Genomic DNA, 17374 nt, shown 5'->3' on the forward strand with positions numbered 1-17374 from the left:
CTTTGACCTCTGACCTCTAAATCTGAATGCTTGCAAGGCAGCTCGTGCCTATCACAGAGCACTAAAGTTCTGTGACACGAAGGTCCGGGGTTCGATTTCTACATTTGCCTGTCCCAAAAGGACGAAACCGGTTGTGCGGTTTTTCTGGTGCTGATCCTTAATAATACAATTTTTATATCTGTCATACTCCTTTTTACAACTTCATTCCATAATTACGGATTAGCTTGCCTCTAAAAGTGATCATTCTGTGCACATTGTCAGACTCAACATCATGCACCAGGTGTGTACTCTGTACAATTGTAACACGTGTGTAATAGGCTTTCATTGACAGTAACAGAAAGCCTTTAAGACCAATTTACAACAGAAGAATCACTTTGTCTAAGTGGTTCTGAATTTTTCTGTGACACGAAGGTCTGGTGGTTCGATTACTACCTACGCCTGATGAGTCCCAAGAGCAAGAAACCGGTCATGTAGTGACAAATTTCTGGTGTGTTGAGAACGAAAATATAGCACTTAACACATCCAGTTTATATGTGAAGGTTGTAATTCAATGTTTCGCTCACAGAGCTATAGCAACTTTAACTCAGTTTTCAAGTAAGCTACTATGCATATCCATTGATCTCTGTGTCTGCGAGATTCGAGTTCCCATCATTTGGGCACCATCCTATTTAGCTTTAAGTCAATTCGTTAATACGAATTAGCAATTCGTTATAACGAGTATCAAATATTTTCGTGAAACAAAATCAGCGATTGCGAAATAAAGATCTTTGTAGTTTGGAAAAATTGAACTTTTGCGCAGATTGCTCTCCACTTCAAGTAAATAAGAAAAAAAAAACATTCTATTCCATTGGAAACATGCCTATATTCGGTTAGCTTTCTAAACATTGCGATACAGAGTCATGCCATTGCCTTAAATTGTTTGGTGACCAGAATTTTCCAGAGTTCATATATATGTACAAAAACGTTTCAATGAAGAACACAAAAAAAAGCTGTGAATCGGTAATTTTATTTATTACAACAGTTCACCACTAAAAGAAATATTATAGCTAACATGCAACTACAATATCAGAATACTTTAACATTAAATCAACATGGATAACACACAATCGGCGATGAACAATGATAACATTAACCAGAACATGTTTTGTTATTCTTTGTTCTCTCGTAGAGAATTAAAAGCACAAAATAAATGTGAGACGGAGAAATTCGATTCTACCAAATTTACTTGAATCCCCAACAGAGTCGGTCGGTGTAGAGGGGAGGGGGCGAATCCTCCACTAAGACAATTGTTTTATTTTCAATATAGAATGCGGCCTCACTCATAAAGCAAAAGAAGGTTTTATTGTTTAATTAAATGTAAGAGAATGTATGTATATATTAAAAGATATATGTAAAACTGAATAAAACTAAAATAAATAAATAAATTGAATTTCAAAACTTTTCAAATTCCATAGCATTATTTGGGCTGATTCCATCAATGCAACTTACACTTATCTAGCGTCATACTTTCATTGTGTTACATTTTGTACTTTTCATTCGACTGCCAAGTATTGCTGATGAGGGTCACAGGGGGAACGGAAATTCCAATATATTTTTAAAACATTACTCCTCATATGTCAATTATGAGTCATATCTTATTTCTCTGGTTTTGTCTATTAATATATGTATATATATTTTAAAAAATTATTCCTCAAAACATGCGAAGATGACAAGGAGGATGACGAGGAGGATGACGAACATCACCCAGCCTCGGCCACGGAGAATTTCGGATTCAGAAGCTAAAAGTGCCCACCGCAGATCTAAGAACTGAAGCCGCTCGAGGATGACTCGCTCCGAATGATCGAGACCGTAAAATTAAAAAAGTCAATAACCAATTCCAGGACACACTCAGAAAAGACGTCAGCAGGATTAGGCAATCCACCAAACTGCTCATCCCGGCCGACAAAACCAGAAACCTATACGAGACAGACACCCGACTACACGAAAAACTCCTAAGGCAACTCATCACAAAGGATTACCAGACGACTACCATGGCATCTGTCAACCGAATCAACGCCGACGCTAAAACCATAGCCGAGAAACTAGAGATCGACAACCGCATGGAATCCATGGCCACCAAGCAAGCCGTCATCACCCTGAAAGACCACAAGGACAACTTCGAGTACAACCTCCCATGCAGGCTCATCAACCCGGCAAAGAGCGAAACTCGACTCATATGCAATGTCATCCTAGACAGGATAAACAACGCCGTAAGGACCGCCACGAAGGTCAACGAATGGATGAGCACGTCATCTGTCATAGAATGGTTCAGGAGCATAGTACAGAACAAAGACAAACACACCTTTATTAGCTTTGACATTGTTAAGTTCTACAAAAGGCACAACATCATCTGGTTCATCATACACAACAGATAACCCTGTCAACTGAACACCGTTAGGGAGAGAACATCGAAGAAAGTCAATAAACCCCACCAACAGAACGGACGCAAAGGAGCAGACGCCGACAGAGGAACAATACACCAATAATCCATAATCCCCGGTAATCCCGACGATGAGTCTTTATATTCCAGGAGTATAACTTGAAGCTATTAAATAAAAAATAAAGAAATTCCAACATATATAGTAGCAACCACTTCCGACCCAACAATAGAAACCGCACGGTCTCCAAATCCCATTTACTTAGAAATTCCTCCCTTTAATAAACCTCTACCTAATTAGCTCTTCAGTTCCGACCTCTTGTTTATGTATGGTTTCTACACAATGTAATTGCAAAATACTTCACTTCTCAGCATCTCCCTGACTAAATAAAAGACAACTTTCCCTAGAAAAAAAGTGTCCATTCTACAAAAATAAAAATAAAACCCCCCGTAGGACCTCTTGCGAGGTCGAACAGGGGTAAACTCTTTTCTTTCTTTTTTTTGAAGCTTGAAACAGTTGTCTGATGATCGCTCAACGCGTGAAACTCTGAGTAACAACTACTAGTGTTCCACTAGTCTCAACTAGTCTCAACTAACCTCAACATATATATATATATATATATATATATATATATATATATATATATATATATATATATATATATATATATATATATATATATATATATATAATCAATCGTAAGCAAATGTACAGATAAATACTAGGAAGACCAGCGTCATCATTGATGTATATATATATATATATATATATATATATATAGAGTAGGTTGGCGTCTATCTTGGCGCAGAGTGCTCTATGTTCATTGGACAGAGCGGAATATATGTTGATACTAGATGAGACTAGTGGAGCACTAGTAGTTGTAACTCGGAGTTTCACGCGTTATAGCAATCTTCAGACAACTCAGAGTTGTCTGAAGATCGCTATAACGCGTGAAACTCCGAGTTACAACTACTAGTGTTCCACTAGTCTCATCTAGTATCAACATATATATATATATATATATATATTTATTTATATATAATCAATCGTAAGCAAATGTACAGATAAATACTAGGAAGACCAGCGTCATCATTGATGTATATATATATATATATATATATATATATATATATATATATATATATATATATATATATATATATATATATACATCAATGATGACGCTGGTCTTCCTAGTATTTATCTGTACATTTGCTTACGATTGTTTATCTTTAAACAAGTTCTCCGATTTCATTAAAGTGATATTAACCTCATGGTTATTCAAATAGAAATGTGCAAACTAGCCACAGGGTAATACGAGCCAGTCTGTGGCAGATATTCACAATCAAGTTAGCAATTTGTATACCTCTTTCCCGGATCCACTGAGTCATAATCGTTTCCATGTTGTCTTCTACTTCAAAAGTAGAAAGCTATTATGTTATTACGATGCTGAAAATGGACAATGCGACGCAGATCGCCCAGCAATTTACACAATATGTTGGTGACGGTGAAGATAACGATGGCGGTGACGAGGAGGACGGTGACGAGGAGGACGGTGACGAGGAGGACGGAGACAGTGGCGGTGGTAGTGGCGGTGGTAGAGGCGGTGACGTTATCGAGTAGGGTAGAGGGTTCCCGTTATGGCTTCCTGACAAAAAGATAACATGTTATCATGGCTTCATATATATAAAATCTTAGTATAGTAAACCTTGTAAGACAAAATCCATTCCATCCATGCAGTTTGTTGTCTTGTTGTCTTTACTTCTTTCTTGTTTGCTGTAAAGTTATTATATACTAATTATACTAATTATTATACTAAAAAGGAATTTGCTTGATTTGTACTAAGCTCCATAATGCCAGAAACGGGTCAGTATTGGGACCCTCTAGACTCCCATTGCTTGACATTGCTTGAGGAAAACCAATATGAAGAAAGTCCTAACGATATTCGGCGTTAAACGTAAATAGGAAATGAGTAAATGTAATTCAAATGTGGAGATTATTGAGGTAGGGGAAACAGGCAATTCCATTTGTTTCTTACATATTCCAAGCAGCAACGTGTATTGCAACACTTATGTTCCTTGTATTCAGCAGGAGTCAGAGGCGGAGAAATATGTGCAATGTATATAAAGTCATTTACAAGCGAGAAAGCCTGAACATTGCCATTCCCTTACCATTCATCTTCAATGTAGCATACGACTCGTGACGAAATTCAGATCCTGGAAGAATGACAACACATTGTAGACATTCCGGATACTCGATACCTTCTTGGTCACCGCTAAAGGAAACTTGGATTGTAACGGATGAATTGCATCTATCGAAGATGCATGACGAGGAAGCTGACATATTGATGATCGAAATACTACTGTTGAGCACTTTCCATGAGATGTCTTCTGCAGGATAAGTGTTATGAACAACACATGTCAAGTGTACGTTTCTGTTGTCAGCAGCAATAATGCAATTGTGTTTACTTTGACATTCATTAATGAATGATATACTATTGTCATCTGGTGTTTTGTAACGATGCAACATCATCGAGGTTCTTGTGTAAGTATGATTCACGAAACATATTGAAGTTAGTATAAGTGGACCAAGTTCAATGGTATTGCCAGTAGGTTCTGATGTTTGAATAAACATCGTTCCGCTATCACAACTACTTTGTAGCTCATTATAACTAGTGTCCTCATTATTATCAATGTATTTGATCCTGTATACATTAGCAAGATTTGTAGGTCCCATCAAAAGAACCGACGCGTTCTTCGTCCTTTCGGAAACTGATAAACCAGATGGGATACATGTCAGGGTTTGTGTTTTTTCGATATCTATCTTTACATTGATTGAAGAAGAAGACACAAACATATCTGAGGATTGGTCCTTGTTAATGTGTTCAGTGGCGTTCGTCAACGCGGCCTCCGCAGTATCATTATACCAAGTAAGAGTTACTGCTGGTCGTCCAACCATTGTACATGTCAAATTTAGTTCACCATACCAAAACAAACGGCAATCATCACCCTGGCAACCATCTATCGCGGGAAACAACTGTGTTGAAGGTACTAAAAAGAAAAGAACATTAGAACAAGGTACCTTCGGAAAGTATAAAAAGGTCCCTTCGCAAGGGATTTCAGAGGTATTTTTGAACAAATCATTTAGCTGTTCAAACATATAATCAGACTTTTAGTGTTTTATTTCCAACATGATACTAACTGCTTCTGACTTACGTGATGCTTATACAACGTTGACTCCCTTAGTTTCAAAATTAGATATTTAGAAAAGTAGAATATGTTGTCTTTGGTATATCCAGGTTAGCAACTGAGTGACATAGTCTCTAACGAGAGTATGAATATCACCCCAATGGTCTCACTATGTATCATCAACATATAAGTACTTACCTACAACAAGTAGGTCTATGGACGTGGATACATCGCCACCAGCTTCTAAAATAGCGTCAACACGATACCTCCCTTCATCACTCAGAGACACGTTGCTAAACATCAGGGAACCGTTCTGAGCAATCGTCAAGTAGTTGTTTCTAGGTCCGGCCTGCCTGTCATCTAGTGACCTGACAACGGATTGTGGATAATCGTCAAAATACCAGTAGAAGCTGTAAACAGGTTCACTAACACTACAGTTGATGATACCAGGTCGATGTATATCAAGATACAGCGGTGAATCGCAATAGACTTTAGCTTCTGTCTTATCTGTAAAGTAAAAATGTGGAATACCGTATTGTAAATAAATGACATCTTTGATGTTTGGAATGATTCAGATTGACAGACAAAGATACAAACAAACTAAAAAATCCATACACAAAATAAAGCAAACTTTTCTAGATAAAATCTCACGTCCATGGTAATTATGTTAATCAATCAAGAACCTCGAAGTTATAGAAGCTCAGCTAATTTTCCACTTGAGAAATTTGTTGTGTTTGACAATCTTTCTGAGCAGTTTATCCATTTTTTGTGCGAAAAAGACATGCACGAGATAACGTTGACATTTTATTGAATTGACCAATGAAGAAAGTTTGAAATAAATTCAAAGTCAAAAGGCTGTTATTTTCGCTAAGTTGTGTTCTTGTCTACTATAAATGCACAGCTGCCTTTGTAGTATCTTTAAACCAGAATGCAAAACTGTATTGCGGTTTGATTGATGACTTCATCGTAACAGGGCATGAGCCAAAGTCATCCTTGGAAGATATTATGAAAACGTTTGTATTTATATGAATTCTACAGATAATGTTGACCCATCGAAGAATTTTAACCTTCACAAAAATCAATACATTTATTATCACAATGTTACCTTCTCGTGGAAGTAGGAGACTAGTCAATGTTGCATTTCCTTATTTATGGTGGTAACAACTTTTTCACATTTGAGCTAGTTGACGTCAAATGACTTTGGCCTTAAACATTAAGGGGTTTATACAACTTAGAATGGATATCCTACATCATATCGTTCTTGGAATAAGATAAGGTAAGGTAGGTACAAGGTTTTTATTGTTTAATAGTCCTGTTGACTTCGGATGGCTCTGGACCACCAATAAAATCATAATGTCCCTATCGAATATGAACAACCAATATGCCAAGTATAACGAATGCTAATACGGGTACACTTTTAGAGATGTGCGTGTTACAAGAAGGCAATGCACCCATACACACACACACACACACAAATACCACAGCTCATTCACAAAGCCGAATGTATACGGCTTTACATTTACATACTTACACACGCTATCATGAGTTGATAGGTTTGGATTGTCATTGGATCTATACTGTCACGAACTTATTTTATGCAATAGATCATTGTACTTATTGCCAGTAATAATTTATGCCCTATTTCGAAAACAAGTTCATTCATGCAACAATTAAACGAATACGTACAAAATACGTACAAAATATCCCCTGCTACATCTGCTAAAATATTGTGGATATCATGTCTGACACATGTCATCGAAACCTCAATTTACATGTCCCTTCTACGCTTCCGTACCAACTATTCTGTCATAACTACACACTAAGGCTAGTGCAACAGGAGGTCATGGGTTACTTATAGAATAGTTGGAAAGTTCTGTTCAATTTGATTGGGACCGTTCTTTTAAATTTGACACGGTGGTGGTAAACGTATGAGCTTTCCGCCAAAGAGTACGCCCGCCATATATAACTAAATATTTATACAGAAGGCCCTGTTCTGGGCCCTCAAATGATGACAATGTTTTTGCCATGAACACCTTTGATACACCACCATTGAAACGTTATCCACAACATGTCAGCAAAAGTTCCAGAAGAGGTAGCATTTTTATGTTTTCAGAGAATAACCTCTTGTGACCTCAAATGACCTTCATATTTACAAAATATGGTGACGAAAAGTGACAGAATTTCCGCAAAATTGCATGAAAGCTATACCTCAGCTGAGAGCAGTCAGCTGAGCTTTAGAAATGTAATCACTTCACAATTTATGACTTTGCAGTTTTTTCTTAACAAACGTTACTTGGAACAATTAAGTAAATGCTTACCTGATTTAGTTCGTAAAATCAACGCTAGTAAGACAGCGCTTACTAACCAGTAAATATAAAGATCTGCAAGATGACAGACATGCTGACGTTAATTCGTGGTATAGCAGTTTTTCTAGGCTTATAAGGGTATTGTACAATATATATATATATATATAGATATATATATATATATATATATATATAAATATATATATATATATATATATATATATATATATATAATTATAAATATATATAATTTTAAATATGTATAGAATAAATATATAAACCACTGAACTCCATTAAAATAATAGTATTATCGTGTTCGGTAAGAGCCTTGATATTTTCTGGATGACAATTACCTACCTTCCTCAGCCTTACCCACACAGACACACACGCAGATATACTTACCCATTTTCCGGCTTGTACGATTGTTAGACTTCAGCAACTTATCCTTGCCGTTGTCTTAAACATTGTATGGCAAGATACAAAGTGGAAATGTGTTTCTCCAGGTTTGTCAGTTGATGTATCAAATAAAGAATGATACTTGAGAAATATACTCGATTTTCTTCCCGAAAAACAAATTTCAAAGTGTACAATTTCCTACGGCTACTTACAACACGCACAGTAGTAGTACAGGTTCAAAGGATTACTTCTTTAAATACATTCAAACAAATACTGAGTGATCTCCAAAAGTTATTGCCAATTGTCATGGATGATACCTTATTACCTTCATAAACGTCAAGAACAAACACTAAACTCGGTTCCACCTGCTGGGTCATGTGACCCCCAGTGTCGTTAAACAAAGAGAACAAAGAGAACGAAGAACTTTTGGCGCGTCATTATTTGTTAGTTTATCGCAGTCCTGTAGAGTGCACCTTAATTTTTGTACACAAGACATTGCGTAATGTTTACAATACACAGCGAAAGAAGCATTAAACACATTTTATTTCGGCGATACTAAATCGTAAGAGAACTTTAACACTTCGAATAACTAAAACTCGATACGGGTAAGTCCAGTAAAAGAGGTCCACTTTGCATTACTTCTATGAGTGTGCCTAGTGCATTTCACCTATTACAACAACACGTTGGTCTTGTGTAAGTAGTTCGTCGTGAGTAAACATTACAGACGCTGATAAAAAAAACTGAAGTGGATAACACACAATATTCCAAATAAAATCAACTTGGAGCCAGCGAACTATTTCAATGGGTGTAACATACCCCCTCCCCTTTACCTAAATGTGAATAGTATATTAACATATTCCATGGTATAAATGTATACTGCGAGTTCCAAATGAACTGTTCTAGTATTCAGACATGTTAAAAATGACTCGATGGTGTATCTTTGTCGTATAACGTCACAATCAGCCTAGAAGGAAAATAAGATTTACACTGTTGCAATGATGATTTTTTTCACCGTTATTTATAATTTTGATCAATGTATCATATTTACTGGAAATTATTAAATTGACGACGCTTTTATGAATATTCATTTTTTCAGTTTGCAGGATATGTTGAATTCCTTACTTAATAGGTTTAAGAAATTTGTCATTTTGTTACAAAATGTTTGCAAATGATTGAAAAATTGATCGATTTGTTGGAAATTGAACTATAATATAGATTTTCAGCTTGTTCTGCCTAGTTTCATTCACGATACTGCTAGAGAAAAGCCTCAATCACTGTCTGAAAATACGTCCGGGGTAAAGATCACATATTCACTTATCACTGTGTGATCCTTGACAAAGATATTATTAGTCAATGTAAATAGAGACCACCTGTATGTTAATTTTGATTGCACAGCTGCCCTTTGTTGATAGTTGGTTCTTGTATATGTATGATTCTGCAGAACTTTACAAGTAGGGGAAATTTAAGAAGTATACCAAAATAATATAATATTTGGTATTTTGAACCGATCTTCGAGACAGAACAATGTGGGAGTTGAACATATCGAGGCACCTACAAATTGATGGAACGCGGAGAAAGATTACAACTTCATTGCAAATATTTTAATAAATCCATTACAGTACGTTGGCTTATATTCCACAAAATATCCGATTATACCATAAACCGTACTTTAATTGAGATAAGTATTTAATTATAATATGTGTATTTTATGTAGGACTGTGCCCCTGTACAAATCTGTGTGGTATTTGTTTGGTGTTAATTCCGTGTAGCTTAAAGCGGTTGTGACCGGTTCGCTGTTGCTGTAGAGGTGCGATTCAAATAGGTGTGTACCAGTCCATACGTATCACCGCAGTAAAGAGATGTTAACTTGATTTCCCTTGTCACGTTCAGTCACTAACTTTAGTTGTAATAATGATGGATGTAAGTTAAGATATATTTCTTCCTTTTTGTCGTGATAAGATGTAAAGCGCTGCTTAAAGAACCAACTTCCCTCACTTTGATAACTCTGCCGTTTCATTCAGACGATTGCGTCTATAGCGGGCCATCAGTCTCAAATCAAGGGAGAGCGACTTATACCGATTTAAATCGACATATACCAGTTTCCTTCGAATTATACTAGTTTCTAGCAGCTTAACTTGAATTCTACCGATTTAAATCGACATATACCAGTTTAATTCTACATATCATCGATTTAAATCGACATATCATCGATTTAAATCGACATATACCAATTTAAATCGATGATAAGTAAAATAAACTGGTATAAGTCGAAGGAAATTGGTATATATCGATTTAAATCGGTACAAGTCGATCTCCCACGATTTGAGACTGATGGCCCGCCCATATGCGTCATCGTTTCGGTGCACAATAAGTTGAGCGATTTGCTTAAGAAGCATATATGACTCATAATAATAATTATTGAAACGAAAATAAGATAAGAACACAAGGAGACACAGATACACAGCCACACTGTAGAAACCCAACGTATTGGGATAATTTGTAAAAGTTGAGGCAACTTTCTGCATAGACATTGTTATGTTCATTCAACTAAGCTCATTTCAAGTTATTTCAATTAATTTTGACCGGTGACTAATTGAAATAACACAGAAGTGTATATTCAGCAAGAAACCTTTTTTTTTCAAGTTAAATCAACTGAGCGTTTAAGTTATAACAACAAAGCTGTTTGAGGTTTATAATATAATTATTTTCTCCCTCAATATATTGACAAAAGGGACCTCAACATTTCTAAAACACAACAAAACAGTAATGTGTTAAACGTGTAGCACTTCAAAGCAAAAATGCTAAAACCTGTTTACATTTTCCTTTGAAATATTTACACCATCTTCCACCATCAGTTTCGACAAATGTATTATTGTATCCCAGTAAAGGGTTCACACTTTGTAGTAGACTTACCACTACAGACATTTTAGATGATTAGGCAAAAGTTTTGTGAAAGACCAAGACACCATATCGTAAAAGATCATCAGTATTGTCCCCTAATTGAATTAAATTAATTTCTAAATGTAGTTTCCTACATAATAACTATGTCTACCCCAACAGACCCTACATCTGCGTCTGGTCCAAACCTCACTTATTTGGCGGCAGCAGAGCCAATGTTAAAGTTTTCAAATTACCATAGACTAATATACATAACCAACCTTCAAACACTGTAGCTCTGTCTGAATAATGTTCACATTGATACCTTGGCACTTAATTAGTAACTCTAACATTCTGTCCAGATGTTGGTCAACTATTTATTAAGTATTTGCTTTCATAATACTGGTGCTGTTGCCGAGTTGATGAAGGCGGTGGCATTTGAAGCAATCGGGAGGTTCCAGGTTAGATACCCTGCCGAGCCATAGTCAGGTGGGATTTTCATCGAAGAGTAATCTACGGTTTTCCCTTCTGAAATGATTTTCTAAATTGAAAAGATTCCAAATTTGAGTTAAAATGTTGAATTGGAAGGCCACCCGACGTGTACGTTGTAATCCATAAGCCCTGCTGGTTTCTCCCACATTTGTGGTCGCTTAAGCGTCGTAAAAGTAACTGCTGATTATTAATATCATAATATTAATTTGTAATTATACCAAAGGGTTGCTTTTCGCTTCATTCGATCTTTGACCTCTGACCTCTAAATCTGAAAGCTTGCAAGGCACTCGTGCCTATCCAAGGCACTTAAGTTCTGTGACACGAAGGTCTGGGTTTCAATTTCTACCTTTGCATGCTGAGTCCCAAAAGGACGAGACTGGTTGTGGGTTTTTTTCTGGTGTGTTGATCTTTAATAATTCATTATTTGTATCTGTCATTCTACTTTTTACAATTTCATTTTATAATTACGGCTTAGCTTGCCTCTTAAAGTGTTCATTCTGTGCACATTGTCATACTCAACGACAAGTACGTCTATGGACGTGGATACATAGCCACCAGCTTCTAAAATAGCGTCAACACGATACCTCCCTTCATCACTCAGAGACACGTTGCTAAATATCAGGGAACCGTTCTGAGCAATCTTCAAGTAGTTGTTTCTAGGTCCGGCCTGCCTGTCATCTAGTAACGTGACAACGGATTGTGGATAATCGTCAAAATACCAGTAAAAGCCATATACAGGCTCACTTACACTACAGTTGATGATACCAGGTCGATGAATATCAAGATACAGCGGTGAATCGCAATATACTTTAGGTTCTGTCTTATCTGTAAAGTAAAAATGTGGAATATCGTATTGTAAATAAATGACATCTTTGATGTTTGGAATGATTCAGATTGACAGACAAAGGTACAAACAAAATAAAAAATCCATAAACAAAATAACGCAAACTTTTCTAGATTAAATCTCACGTTCATGGTAATTACATTAATCAATCAAGAACATCGAAGTTATAGAAGCTCAGCTAATTTTCCACTTGAGAAATTTGTTTTGTTTGACAATCTTTCTGAGAGTTTATCCATTTGTTTGTGCGAAAAAGACATGCACGAGATTACGTTGTCATTTTATTGAATTGACCAATGAAGAAAGTTTGAAATAAATTCAAAGTCAAAAGGCTGTTATTATCGCTAAGTTTTGTTCTTGTCTACCATAAATGCAGAGCTGTCTTTGTAGTATCTTTAAACCAGAAGACAAAACTGTATTGCGGTTTGATGGATGACTTCATCGTAACAGGGTATGAGCCAATGTCATCCTTGGAAGATATCATGAAAACGTGTGTATTTATATGAGTTCTACAGATACTGTTGACCGTCAGAAGAATTTTAACCTTCACAAAAATCAATACATTTATTATCACAATGTCACCTTCTCGTGGAAGTAGGAGACTAGTCAATGTTATATTTCCTTAGTTATGGTGGTTACAACTTTTTCACATTTGAGCTAGTTGACGTCAAATGAGTTTGGCCTTAAACATGAAGGGGTTTATACAACTTAGAATGGGTAACCTACATCATATCGCACTTGAGATAAGATAAGGTAAGGTAGGTACAAGGTTTTATTGTTTGATAGTCCTGTTGACTTCGGATGGCTCTGGACCACCAATTAAATCATAAGGTCCCTATCTAATATGGGCAACCAACATGCCAAGTATAACGGATGCTAATTCGGGTACTCTTTTAGAAATGTGGGTGTTACAAGAATGCAATGCACCCATACACACACACGCACACACACACACACAAATACCATAGTTCATTCACAAAGCCGAATGTATACGGCTCTACATATACATACTTACACACGCTATCATGAGTTGATAGGTTTGGATTGTCATTGGATCTATACTGTCACGAACTTATTTTATGCAATAGATCATTGTACTTATTATTAGTTTATTACCAGTAATAAACTATTCCCTATTGCAAAAACAAGTAACCAAAGTATGTACACTTTGCAGTTTCATTCAAATAATTGAACGAATACGTACAAAATATTCCCCTGCTACATCTGCTAAAATATTGTGGATACCGCGTTTGACACATGTCATTGAAACGTCAATTTACATGTCCCTTCTAAGCTTCCGTACCAACTATTCTGTCATAACTACACACTAAGGCTAGTGCAACAGGCGGTCATGGGTTACTTATAGAATAGTTGGAAAGTCTGTAGAAACTACATCAATCAGCCCTTATTGTTAAATGTCGGTGTCCGAAGTGTAATCATGGACCAACCTCATCATGCTTGATACTTTCAGGTAAGGAAAAGTTCTGTTCAATTTGATTGGGACCGTTCTTTTAAATTTGACACGGTGGTGGTAAACGTATGAGCTTTCCAAAAAGTACGCCCGCCATACCTAAATCTTTATACAGAAGGCCCTGTTCTGGGCCCTCAAATGATGACAATGTTTTTGCCGTGAAAAACTTTGGTTCACCACCATTGAAACGTTATCCATAACATGTCAGCAAAAGTTCCAGAAGAGGTAGCATTTTTATGTTTCCAGAGAATAACCTCTTGTGACCTCAAATGACCTTCATATTTACAAAATATGGTGACGAAAAGTGACAGAATTTCGGCAAAATTGCATGAAAGCTATACCTCAGCTGAAAGCAGTCAGCTGAGCTATAGAAATGTAATCACTTTACAACTAATGACTTTGCAATTTTTTCTTAACAAACGTTACTTGGAACAATTAAGTAAATGCTTACCTGATTTTGCTTGTAAAATCAAAGCTAGTAGGACACCGATTACTAACCAGTAAATATCAATATCTGAAGAAAGGACAGACATGCAGACGTTAATTTATGGTAAAGTAGTTTTTCTAGGCTTATAAGGGTATTGTACAATATATATATATATATATATATATATATATATATATATATATATATATTTATATATATATATATATATATATATATATATATATATATATACATAATTTTAAATATATATAGAATAAATATAATAAATAAATATAAACCACTGAACTCCATTACAATAATGGTATTATCGTGTTCGGTAAGAGCCCTTGATATTTGCTGGTCACCATCTCGTCGATTAAAGTGACCCACCCTCTTCGATGAGAATTATCATACCTTCCTCTGCCTTACCCACACAAACACACACGCAGATATACTTACTCATCTTCGTCTGCCTCATGAGATTTGAGAGAGAGGATTATTTCCTTCGGTGTCTGAACGAAATTTCCCGGCTTGTACGTTTGTTAGACTTCAGCACCTTATCCTTGCCGTTGTCTTTAACATTGTATGGCAACAGACAAAATGGAAAAGTGTTTCTCTAGGTTTGTCAGTTGATGTATCAAATAAAGAATGATACTCGAGAAATATACTCGAATTTCCTTCCGAATTACAAATTTCAAAGTGTACAGTGTCCTACGGCTACCTACAACACACCCAGTAATAGTACAGGTTCAAAGGATTACTTCTTCAAATACATTCAAACAAATACTGAGTGATCTCCAAAAGTTATTGCCAATTGTAATGGATGATACCTTCTTTGCTTCATAAACGTTAAGAACAAACACTAAACTCGGTTACACCTGCTGGGTCATGTGACTCCCAGTGTCGTAAGAACAAAGAGAACAAAGAACAAAGAGGACAAAGAGAACAAAGAGAACCAAGAACTTTTGGTGCGTCATTATGTATACATAGCAGCGATGGATATCTCAGTGGGGAGTTGTTATGGAACTCCCTGATCTCAGGTCCAGATAGAAGATAACAAGGTATCACCTTTCATAACTGTCTGCATTTTGTAGCGACCAGAGGAAAACTTCACGTAAAAGCAACGGAAAGTTAACTTTTTTTCAGAGGGCGGCACGCGGTTTGGGGCGAGTCTTCAATGCCTTTAAGTGACTGGATAAATAAAGATCCCTCCATTGCATACAGAAACATGCTAAAGAGGTACTATCCATTTGTGTGAATAATCTTATGCATGAAATTAAAATCAATAGTTCGGATTAAGAATGGCAACATTTTACCGTCCTGTCCGCTTACTTTACAACTGTAGTTTAGGAACACATTACAACAAATGACATTAATTTTGAATGCAAATCTCCAACGTCCATATTCTTGATGGTACTGATAGCTCAAATTAACTGTTGACAACATTGCAACGTCCCTATTAAAACAAACGCTTACTTAGCCCAACAGCATTAAACACATCCAACGAAACATTTCCGGGCATTGATGTATCCATGTGGTTGCAATACACAGCGAAAGAAACATTAAACGCATTTTATTTCGGCGATACTAAATCGTAAGAAAACTTTAACACTTCGAATACGTAAAACTCGATACGGGTAAGTCCACTAAAAGAGGTCCACTTTGCATTACTTCTGAGTGTGCCTAGTGCATATACCTATTAAAACAACACGTTGGTCTTGTGTAAGTAGTTCATCGTGAGTAAACATTACAGACGCTGATAAATAACTGAAGTGGATAACACACAATATTGTAAATATAATCGACTTGCAGCCAGCGAACTATTTCGAAGGGAGAAACATACCCCCCCCCCTTCCCTTAAATGTAAATAGTCTTTTGAATATATTCCATGGCATAAATGTCTACCTAGGAGCTATTTACGAAAATAGCTCCATGGTCTACTGCTAATTACAAATGACTTGTGCTAGTATTCAGACATGTGAACATGACTCGATAGTGTTTCATTGTTGTGTTACGTTCACAATCATAGGAGGAATATAATCTTAACATTGAGGTATTTTTGTCAGCGAAATTTATCATTTTACTAGAAACTCTTAAATTGAACACTCTTAATGAATATTCATTTTGCCATTTGAATTCCTCACTCGTTAGGTTCAAGGTATTGGTCTTTGGTCCAATTTTTTTTTCATATGATTGAAAAATTGATCATGTTTTATAAATTGCTACTATCTGCCCCAAAATTCTTAACATTTTGACGGCAGCTTGCTTATGTTCCATGGCAAGGTGGAATGGGAGCCAGTATCGGGTAAATCACGTTTGCATATATGATTGATTGTTTTGTATCTATGGGTAATTCATCTCCCGTAAATTTCTGTATCTCCTACAAATTAAGTTTTTGGGTAAAGTGCACACGTTCACACACATTATCTTTACTCTTACCTCAAATAAGTCCGCCACATGTCAATCTGTGGTGCCCCTCCATCCCCCCCCCCCCCCCTCTATTAACCCAGACCAACCCACCAAGTTTCAGTTCAGCGCCTCAAGGGGTGGTTGGTGCAATAAAAAGCCTCAATAACTGTATACAAATACGTCTGTGGTAAAGATCACATATTTATTTATCATGGTATTATCTTTGACAAAGATATTGTTAGAGCCATGTCAATAACGCCACCTGGATGTTAATTTTGATTGCACAGCTGCCCTTTGTTCATCTTTGTTTGTTTGTTGTATATGTATGACTCTGCAGAACCTCACAAGTATTATATTTTAGTTATGAAGGATACCAAGAAATGGTTTGGTATTTTGAACGGATCTTAGAGACAAAACAAGTTGACAACCATGTGGGAGTTAAATATATCGAGCACCTACATATTGATGGTTATGCCATAAACCGTACTTTAATTGATATAAGTATTTAATTATAATTATGATTTCAGATGGCCGCACGCGGTTTAGGGCG

General features: G+C 36.3%; 1 protein-coding gene across 5 annotated transcripts; it reads right to left on the reverse strand.

Annotated features, from left to right (window-relative positions):
* Positions 1-929: 929 nt before the first annotated feature.
* Positions 930-15354, reverse strand: LOC139970816 (uncharacterized). 5 transcript variants are annotated; one of them, XR_011794220.1, is made up of 8 exons: positions 14875-15354; positions 14440-14502; positions 8314-12501; positions 7924-7986; positions 5804-6112; positions 4589-5467; positions 3784-4065; positions 930-2584 (listed from the first exon to the last, which is right to left on the reverse strand). XR_011794220.1 is itself a non-coding variant. In XM_071976838.1 (7 exons), the coding sequence occupies exons 3-7, from the start codon at positions 8315-8317 to the stop codon at positions 4030-4032; spliced, it is 1287 nt and encodes a 428-aa protein (XP_071832939.1). In that variant the 5' UTR covers positions 8318-12501; positions 14440-14502; positions 14875-15353; the 3' UTR covers positions 3628-4029. The 5 variants fall into 5 exon arrangements, 4 of the variants coding, with proteins under 4 accessions (XP_071832939.1, XP_071832936.1, XP_071832938.1 ...); XM_071976838.1 differs by lacking the exon at positions 930-2584 and having other exon boundaries at positions 3628-4061; positions 14875-15353; XM_071976835.1 differs by lacking the exon at positions 930-2584 and having other exon boundaries at positions 3628-4065; positions 14875-15353.
* Positions 15355-17374: the final 2020 nt, after the last annotated feature.

This window comes from Apostichopus japonicus, chromosome 8 (genome assembly GCF_037975245.1).
Source record: "Apostichopus japonicus isolate 1M-3 chromosome 8, ASM3797524v1, whole genome shotgun sequence".
In the NCBI taxonomy this organism is placed as follows: Eukaryota; Metazoa; Echinodermata; class Holothuroidea; order Aspidochirotida; family Stichopodidae; genus Apostichopus; species Apostichopus japonicus.

What these genes read in the sequence shown, in the direction of transcription:
- LOC139970816 (XM_071976835.1), bottom strand. An exon ending in GATTTTACGAACTAAATCAG is followed by an intron (nt 6,113 to 7,923) that starts GTAAGCATTTAC and finishes TTTACTTTACAG; the next exon opens with ATAAGACAGAAGCTAAAGTC. An exon ending in TGCTACATTGAAGATGAATG is followed by an intron (nt 4,066 to 4,588) that starts GTAAGGGAATGG and finishes TCTTTTTGTCAG; the next exon opens with GAAGCCATAACGGGAACCCT.